Genomic DNA, 9,547 nt, shown 5'->3' with positions numbered 1-9,547 from the left:
AAAAAAAAAAAAATCAGGATATAAAACTCGTGTTAACGGACGTACCCAAGATTCCCGATTCTCACCACAGGAGGACAACTGACCGGCATTTCGGGAGCAACTGCTTTCCCCTTATCCTTGCGTGCCTCTAAATGCCGCTTTCGACTGTAAACTGAAACGATACCGGAATTCTCTCCATCAACGGTGCCTAAAAGAGCCAAAACCATCAAAAAATAAATAAATAAGCATGGTTTTTTTTTTGGGGGGGGGGGTGTGGGGAGGGAAGAAATGCAACACACAATAATTCTAAATGAAATCTATGAGCTACAGGTTTTCTGAGTTCAATATCTCAGATAATTCCCGAAATCATACCTAAAAGAACGAAACAAGTAATTCGACGCATAAACAGAAAACAATCACACGCGTACACAGAAAACAATCACATTCACAATATGAAATTTCCCCTAGAAAAAAATTTATAGCGTACGAGTTTTGAATTACAGATCTAATCGAATTCAACAACTATATGACTTCAAACAATTGAAAAGCATCCATATGAAGACAGAATTGAAAATTTACCAGAAGCAGATAAGGATCTTCGATTCGGAGGAGTGGAAGGTTGAGGTTCAATACTAGGGTTTTCGACATTGATGGATGCGACGCTAGAATCATGCTTGAGGGAACTCTCATCTGCTTCTTTTATACGGAGAGAAGGCTTTCTGGGTTTACTGAGAGAAGAGGAGATACGAGCTTGGACTACGTTACTGCAGTCCGAGAGTGGTTTCCTCCTCAGCGTTCTGCTCTGAGTTTTCTCAACTTTCATGGCTTTCCTTCCATACTTACAACAGAAAAAAGCTACTATGGGAGGACGGAATGTCTTTATAGTTTAGAGAGAGAGAGAGATGGCGGGAATTTCTTCGAGACTGAGTTTAGATTAAGGCGGCCGAGTAACGAGTTCTTGCTCGACCAACCTAGAATTCTCGATCGCTCTATCGAACCCAAGGGCACCGGAAGTTGACACGTGGAATGAAATCATACGAGGGTATTTTTGGTATTATGTATTTAATTTATCCTTTCCGGCTGCCTTCTAACAGTAACTCTATAACTTCTCTGTGGCGTCGCCGTCCACTCTGCAACTCTTTCTCCGCATTACAACGTTAACATGGCAATCTCTCATTTGAGGTTTCCTCTCTCGCCATGGATTACGAACGCTAGCTTGTTTTTCACTTCCTCGAGGCGGAATTTTCTGAAGGTTTTCTGTTGGAATCTGTCGACTTCTGCACTAAACCTTGACATTCCATCGACTTCGAATCAGGAGATTCAGGTTTCTGGAGAGAGATGGGATTCATTTCGGAAGAAGAAAGTTGTAATGCGGGTTGGATACGTTGGAACTGATTACAGAGGTAAAGTTTCAAGTTCAAATTAATCTAATTTTTTTCTTTTTAAAGAATTTTTTCTAATTTTTATGTGATTCTCTACAGGTTTGCAAAAACAACTAGACGACGATTCACTATCGAGTAAGGTTCTTCGGATTCTTCATATCATGTGGAATATTTGGTAGATAAATGGCCATTTTTTTTTAAGCTCCTTTTTTTTTTTTTTTTTTTTGGGATATTTTTTTAAATGGCTGTTGAGAATGAGCTTCATATTAGGTTGATATTCTGGTATTTCACTTTTCCAAGCTGAGTAGAGTTTGTGAAATAATTCTTTCTTTATATATATATATATATATATATTTTTTTTTACTTGTGCTGTTTCATATTTATCTTCCTGTGTTACAAAGAAGAGACAGGGTGAAGGATGATTTTAAATACAATAAACTGGAAAAGCAACCTTGATAAAACTGGAGTCATCAATCTTTTAAATTCACACCCATTCAACCGCTGGTTTATGGGAGATTAATTACTAGCTTTCATATTGAATATCTATCAGAAGTGATGATCGAATTGGAGAGGTGTTTGCTCATAAAGAAGCTTATAACCATGGTTGTCAAGGAGTAGCCTACGCATCCAGGTGCCTTGGACGCCTTATTGGTGTTGTCTTGCATCTAGGTCCCCTCCAACGCCTTCGGTCACCTACACACTATGACAACTATGTTCATAGCATCATTATCTACTATTAACCTTTTACAATAATGACTGTTTATGTTAGTGACGAGCTAGCATCACTTTTGTTATAATCTTCATTGGTTTCTCAGATATATTTTATTCACATGTATTGGGAGATGCTTCTTCTTGGTTCGTTGCTTCTTTAATCAACAAGAGCATTGATTACGTTATACATTTCATCTGCCTAGCTAAAGTGGAGGGTAATATGCTAAAGTTTAATCTTCCAATGTAGCCATTGAAGCAGAGCTGGAAACTGCCATCTATAAGGCAGGTGGAATTCGGGATAGTAATTATGGGTATCTGCATAAAATTGGGTGGGACAGAAGTAGCCGAACTGATAAAGGAGTAAGTCAATTCATAAACCTCTCTTTGTTGAATTTGCTTCCTCTCTCAATAAATTAATCCTAGTTATGTGCACAATAAATGTTCATTAACTGGTAGGTTTCACTTGGTAAATTCCCCAGGTTCATTCCTTGGCAACCATGATATCATTAAAGATGGAGATCCCTGAATATGCATGGAAAGAAGATCCTAATGGAATTGCTCTTGCCAATTATGTTAACTCTAATCTTCCGAAAAATATTACAGTTTTCAGTATTTTACCTTCCCAAAGGTGAGAATGTGATTTTATTTATTTTTTAAATTATAGACTGCCAGGAGATTAACTCACACGCACACACATTTCAAATAATTAAGTTTGTATATGTAGAGGGACATGGTGATGTAAATGATTCTATTTTAGCAGATGATAATTTGTAAAGAATACTTAAAAGGGAACTGGATTAGACGGATACTAAAAGGGTACTGGATAAGATCCCTATTTTCTTTTGTCATGTGATGCTGATATGCAGACATCACACTTGATAGATGGTGCCACACAATCCTTCATATAAATAACTTGTATACAGTACTGGTTGGTTAGAAAGAAACACTTGGAGGGATGGAAGAGACTACACAGGAAACCCTCTTCCTTTATCATTACCCCTGTATCCTGGATGGCTGGATGGCACCCTGGAGTTGCTAAAAGTTTATTGCATTATTTGTAGGATGAAAAACAGACAAACGGTTGCCATGCAAACAGAGTGTCAGACATTCTAAGGAAAATTGTGAGCCATGGGATAATGCCATTTCAGCCTCCCATGGATTACCTGCTGACAGGTTTATCTTTGGAATCAGATTACATGTTTTTCACCAGTTTTTCAATACTGACTTCAGGAAAAAAGATTAAAAATCATGGGAAGCTGCCCAGGTTGTTTTTTGCCAAATGTTCAGTACTTAGAATACTCTTGGTCTTCATGTTCTATGTGTAAGTCAAATCGGTGAAAATCTTTAAACAGAAACCCATCCTTCTCATTATTTATTTTGGTTATGTCTTTTCAGGAGCTTTGATGCAAGAAGGGAATGTAACATTCGGAAGTACTCCTATCTTCTTCCAGCTGAAATTATTGGGATAAAAAGTGACTTCAGTTTAACAGAAATTGATCATCATTTATCAGAGTTCAATAATATACTCAAAGTTTTTGAGGTATGAGCATCATTTCACTATTGTAATTTTCTCAGTGGTTTGTGTGTGTCCTGGCATGATTTTAACCTCTTAGAAGAAATTAAATTGGGAGTAACCTGTGGCTCACTTTGCAATTTGCATAAGTTCCTGTTAGGAGATTATACACACTAATGAGCACCCAGTTAAGACTGACAAGGTCCCATGATATATTCTGGGCTGAGCAAGATGCATGGTCTGATATGATGATTCAACCACTTCACCTGACAGAGGTGAAGGGGAAAAAAAAAAGAACGAAGACAAAGGCTTTAGAATTCAGATATTCTGGCCAGGAAGTTACTGATCTAGGGGTATCTCCTTGGTGGTTAGATTTATTTTGAAATCTGTGAAGTCCTTGCCTACTTTGTTTTTACTATGACATTCATAGAGGGTAGTTACAATTGCCTTTGTAGATCTTCTCATCACTCTGTACATTCCGTTGGCAGGGTGAGCATCCTTTCCACAACTATACAGCACGAGCCAAGTATAGGAAACAGTCTCTAAGGAAAGGCCAAAAAGATAAAAGAATACTATCATCTAAGGAATCATCTTCCTCCGAGTCTGAGGAGAGCAATGAATTTGAAAAACGTGGGGATGATTTGGCTCCTGTGTTACATCTCAGTGAAGAAAATCTCAACTCATCATACTCTTCTGATTCAGATGAGCATCCAATTTGCACTTCAAGAAAAAATGGCAGAAGTTTGACAAGTCAAAGTTTCCATTTAATGCCACGTGCGAGATGGCTACATGAGCCAGATGAGAATGATAGGCTTAGTGGATCCCACTTCAGAAAGATTTTCTCCTGTTCGTGTGGGAAGCTGGAGAATTCATTAGGAACAGCTTACGTTGGGATATCTATCTGCGGAGAGTCCTTCATGTTGCATCAAGTAAGTAGAGACCTTCAGAAACATCTGCTTCTCTTTAATTTGTTTCATTTATAGTTCAGATTATAGGCTATATTTGGGTTGGTGTTAGACACAAGCAAGTAGGGTTCATTCAACAGCATGTTATTTAATATCGGTTTATTTTTAGGTTTTAAATACCCATTGTTTTGATAAATTCACCTAATTGGGTGTTTGGTTCCTCAATCGTTGTCTAATTATGATCATGACGGAGGGAAGAATTGCTTGCAGACTTGTTCATCTGGTAGGATATTTGGCTGTTAGGGATCTCTTCCTATCTCGGCAGGAGTGTCCAAACAGTCCAATTGGTGTTTGAATCTTGCATTTGATAAAGGACCTTAACTTGTAGTTTGTGAAAGCAAAGCTGTATACAACTACAATCTTTCATGTATCTTTGTTGGTTGGCATTCCACATCACAGCCATGAGGTCAGAGTCCATTCCTGACTTGCCAGAAAGGAGAACTATAATATGAGCATAAAGCCCATTAAAGAAATAAGATATGCATGTCAGAAAGGAGAACAATAATATGAGCATAAAGCCCATCAAAGAAAGATAAACATTTCAAATTTCCTAATTTGGGTTGTCACTGATATCCCTTGTTTTTCTTTTTCCCTCTTCTTTTTTGACTCTGTGTGCTTTTATATGTATAATATGACAATTTTACCCTTAAAGTCTTGCATTCTTCTCAGTTCTGGAGAAAATAAAAAGCTTGCATTCTTCTCCATAGACATTTAGATATTGTATTTTGAATGGAAAATTAAAGAGCAAATGCATATGATGGTACCAAAACAACCATTGGATGTGTTTGTCCCCAGGTGGTGTTTGGTGATGTCCACGTGACACCACTCGTCCAGCCAGCTGGTGCTTCTCCAGAGATGTTTTTAATCACAGAAATTATATGGCCACTTATCGTTGGATGTGCATTCAATACTTCAGTAGCCACAGAAAAGCCATTTTTTGTTCAATTTTATGTAGAGGATTTCTTTTTTCCGTTGGGGGTGGTGGGGTGGAGAGGGGAGGAGTTTACTGCAGATGAATTCTTTTGTTATGATGCATTCTCAGAATTTCTCATTATTGTGTTTTAATCTTGATTAGATCCGCAAAATGGTGGCGACTGCAGTGGCAGTAAAGCGGAAGTTACTACCACCAGATATATTGGAATTGTCATTGAACAAGTTCTCCCGGATTGTTTTACCACTTGCCCCATCAGAAGTTTTGATTCTGAGGGGGAACCATTTCTCAATGCGATACCATCCTGGAAATATAACTCGTCCTGAAATGCTGACATTGGTGGAGTCCAAAGAAATTCAGAAATCAGTTGATGAGTTCTACACATCTGTGCTGTTGCCTCAGTTATCCAAATTCTTGGACCCTTCAAATTCTCCATGGAAGGAATGGGTTGAGATATTAGATGCAAACACAGGTATTCCAGATGCAGAGTTGGAGGAAGTGAGGAAAGCTTGGAGATCATGGAAGGAAAATTTTCGGACTAAGCCTACTGCATTCCAATCAATGAATTGAGGACAAAGCAGTGAAGATCTTCACAGAGTTTTTGTTTCTTCTTAATTTCTTGAAGAGTTTTATATGTCAGTCTCCTTGTGGAGAAATCTGCATGATCATAAATATTTAATGGAGCAGCTTATCCTGCAGTCCGAAGCCTTCAAGTCCACAGAATCCCTACTTGTTACTCGAAGAACACGAATTAACTACTACACCTTCTCATAAATGCAGTAAATTTCCATCCAAAAGGACTTCATGTCATGGATTATGGAAACCTTTTCCTTTTAAAAAAAAGGTTAAAATTTTTTGACGGCTTATGTTACAAGAGAAAGCTTCCTGTACATTGTGGGTCTTATGTCTAAAGTAGAGTATTATAATTTATGCAAGGCTAATTCACCCTACAGATATTCTATGAATCTCCCATCCCCAAACTACGCAGGGAACTTTGTATCATGATCTATTTACATCTAACATTTGGCTTAGTGAATCATGTTTCCATGTTTGATAAGATAAGTATTGGATAAATTTGTCAGTGTTCTCATTCTTTGTTTTCTTTTCTTATCTATAGCAGATTTGGTGGCTCAATTTTGTATGATTGATTTCTTCCGCAGCTTAATGAAATGTTGAAGAAAGCTTTGCGATGGATGAGTTTTGCTGCCACAAAAGCTGGTGAGGGCCTCAGTTTATCACAAGTTGTAGCCCAAGGACTCTTCGTGTCAACCCAGTGGATGTGTAATCTGCAAGAAATGGATTAGAAAGAAACTTATCTTCTATGAGATTGAAGCTTGTGTTAAAGAAACAATGTGAGTATAGTAGATGTATCATGTGTTCTTTTTAAGTTTCATTTTTTGATAGAATGGTTTCGAGGGGGGAAAACTAAGGTGGTATGTAAAGCAAGCCCTTCCATTTTGAGAAGATTTCTCTTGGAAGCCAGGTGGTGACAGTAGACTTAGTGGATCAACCACATGGGTTTATTAGTTTATATATATATGGTTAGGCACATGGGGCTGCCTTGTCCAATAGGGATCCCTAATACTAAAGATTCTCTCATCACATATATGGGAACTGAATTCTTATTACAAGCTACCGAGAAGATGAAATATACGTGACGTTCATTTTTGGGTTTTTAGGTCCCTGGATTTAAATGTACAGTTGAAGCAAAATCAAGCTCTACTACTATGGACGTCCTAAGTTTGATTCTCACTAGGTACACTTTGAGCCACTTACATGGGGTTTTTAATACTCGTCACTGCTTTCAGTGAAAGCTGAATGGTTCTCATTCAACCCTGGTATGATCCGGTCCATGTGGTTGTGGGGTCAGTATGGACTCACAACAGATTTTCAAATAACAATTTGGGGTTTCAATACGAAAAAAACTGAGAATTTCAAGTAGATTAGATCCGTATTAGTTCAAGCTTGGATGCAATTGAATTTCATCTACTGCGTGCTCTTAGTCATATGGGGGAATTCTATAGGCATTTGATTTTTTTCACCATAAAAAAGTTTTGACTCTATTCTCAAAGATCATATGGTGGAAAATGATCATTTTACCCCTAATGTGAATTGGATGACATAACCTTTTCAAAACGGCCCAAAACTTCTAGGATTGTTGTGTTTTATCATTTTAAGCCCATTTCTAGCCTTTGGTGCAAAGAGGACAATGGTTTGCAATTTATTTTAAGTAAAATCCCTATTTACGGGTCCCCACTTTGAGCGCAGTTTCGACATTGTTACCAAAATAATTTTCATATTATATTCAAATTATTGAATAGTGCTTGGGAATACTTTTTTTTCAATTATGTGGTTCATCGAAATTGACAGTCGGATCAAAAGTAATCATCATCAGAAAATTAGAGCACGAACCCCTAAAATTTGGGTTTTCAAGGTTTTGAGGCCAACAAGGGGTTGCCAATTGGCAGCCGGCGTGGGGCACCTTCCCTTTGTGTCTTTTGACCATTTTGCCCTTACCCCTTCATTTACTATAAATAGGACCTCCTCCCTCTTCAAAAACAGGATTCGTAGTTAAAAAAAACTCTGAAATCCAATGAAAAGAGAGAAAACCCTGAAAGCCCCCCCAAAACCCTAGAAAATCCAAAAATATTAAAACACCCAAACTACCCCTTGGATCTGGAATTTCATCTAGGATTCAACTAGAATGTCAGAACTCTGAAGAATTGAGTCTCGGAGGCCTCTTTAGGCAAAAAATATTTTCTCCTCCCTCTTTTAATTAATTAGATAATTGTTAAATACATTTTTTAAAATATTAAATAGTTATTTAATTATAATCTAATAATGTACATGCTTTTTCTGTTCCTTTCCATATACCTTTTTCAAACTGTTGTACTGTAACCTTAAGCTTACCCAGGAACTGGCTAGACCGAGTCTTTATTCATTGGAGCTCTTTCTTATGGGTCCTGGACCATTATCCCTGTAGTGACTCCCAAGAACACACCTTTCCCCCTCTCCACCAACTCCGACCCAGAGGTGATCCCCAAGGGTATTTTTCTCATATACCTACAATGCTCTCAGCTCCAACAATGAGTCCCAACATGTGATACCGTCATTTTGTAATCAAGCCACAAGGCTTGAGTTTCTTGACTTCGGGTTCAGAGCCCATGCCATGCCCAAGGCCTCTCCTTGAAGAGCAGGAAGAAGAAGAAGAAACAATCTCTAAAAGTCATATTTTAAAATAAAATAATATTATTCGCTAAGGACATAAAAAACTGCCAATAAAACATTTATTTTTATAATTTTTAAAAATATATTATTAGTAATGGTTAAAAAAATAAAAAATCCCACTGCTTAATGGAGCCATTTACTGGTGGTACATTAATTTCGCTATTACATTTTCTAAATTTAATGAAAGATTAATTGAGTGTGGATCAGGTTCTCGTACTATTTTTGTACAGTCTGATCCACACGGATAGAATCCACCATAGGGTTTTTTCCTGGATGGATTCCATCTGTGCGGATCAGTTCCATACGAGAATAGAACTTGATCCCTCTCAAATTAATCATAGAAGAATAGTTAAACCTCTGATAAAAAATTTATTTTTTAATTTAAAAATAAATTATTAGTGGCAGAAAAAAACGACTGCAAAATTTAGACTTCTTATTTTTCTATTGTTGCCACTAAAGTGTGCGGGCATTGCCTGCTTTTCTTGTAATGTCCCATGGACACTGCTTAGGTAGGTTGGCACCAAAAAAAAGAAAAGAAAAAAAGAACATTTTGACTCCCATTTGGAAAAAGTTCATCTAGCTCAGTGTTTGTCTAAAGCTTGTAAATTTAATATAATTTTGGAAATTTTACTTGGTTGGGAGGTAAGAGATTGACTGTGATATGTTAGATAGATCATTAAAAGGTGCTTACTCCCTTTCAATATTGGTGAAAAGGATTATCAAGTCATAAAGATGGGATTCAACAGCAAACTAAGGACATGGGAGACATTATGTCTGAATAAAGAGGTTCTTAAGGTTTATTTGTCTCTCAATGTGTGTGTGTGGGGGGGGGGGGGGG

At 37.4% G+C, this 9,547-nt stretch overlaps 2 protein-coding genes across 3 annotated transcripts in view; one reads left to right on the top strand and one right to left on the bottom strand.

Moving 5' to 3' along the window:
- Positions 1–942, bottom strand: part of LOC122071713 — an 8,783-nt gene extending 7,841 nt beyond the window's left edge. For both annotated transcript variants that reach the window (XM_042636097.1, XM_042636096.1), the window contains exons 1-2: positions 559–942; positions 46–187 (exon numbers count right to left, since the gene is read on the bottom strand). In XM_042636097.1, the coding sequence (XP_042492031.1) occupies positions 46–187; positions 559–802 (386 nt within the window). In that variant the 5' untranslated portion in view covers positions 803–942. The remainder of the gene's footprint in view (positions 1–45; positions 188–558) is intronic.
- A 50-nt stretch (positions 943–992) lies between these two features.
- Positions 993–6,868, top strand: LOC122071712 (putative tRNA pseudouridine synthase). Its single transcript, XM_042636095.1, has 7 exons — positions 993–1,382; positions 1,461–1,496; positions 2,320–2,432; positions 2,552–2,700; positions 3,468–3,612; positions 4,074–4,514; positions 5,626–6,868. Exons 1-7 carry the CDS (start codon positions 1,142–1,144, stop codon positions 6,049–6,051), a joined length of 1,551 nt encoding a protein of 516 aa, XP_042492029.1. The 5' UTR covers positions 993–1,141; the 3' UTR covers positions 6,052–6,868.
- The last annotated feature ends 2,679 nt before the right edge of the window (positions 6,869–9,547 follow it).

The sequence above is a fragment of the Macadamia integrifolia genome, unplaced genomic scaffold, assembly GCF_013358625.1.
Source record: "Macadamia integrifolia cultivar HAES 741 unplaced genomic scaffold, SCU_Mint_v3 scaffold_5A, whole genome shotgun sequence".
Lineage (NCBI taxonomy): Eukaryota > Viridiplantae > Streptophyta > Magnoliopsida > Proteales > Proteaceae > Macadamia > Macadamia integrifolia.
This window is presented reverse-complemented; position numbering and strand designations above follow the sequence as displayed.

Bases quoted from the DNA above. Each gene is read 5' to 3' on its own strand.
- LOC122071712 (XM_042636095.1), top strand. From the start codon at position 1,142: ATGGCAATCTCTCATTTGAGGTTTCCTCTCTCGCCATGGATTACGAAC. The intron at 1,383-1,460 runs GTAAAGTTTCAA...GATTCTCTACAG, and splicing joins CGTTGGAACTGATTACAGAG to GTTTGCAAAAACAACTAGAC. The intron at 2,433-2,551 runs GTAAGTCAATTC...TAAATTCCCCAG, and splicing joins GTAGCCGAACTGATAAAGGA to GTTCATTCCTTGGCAACCAT.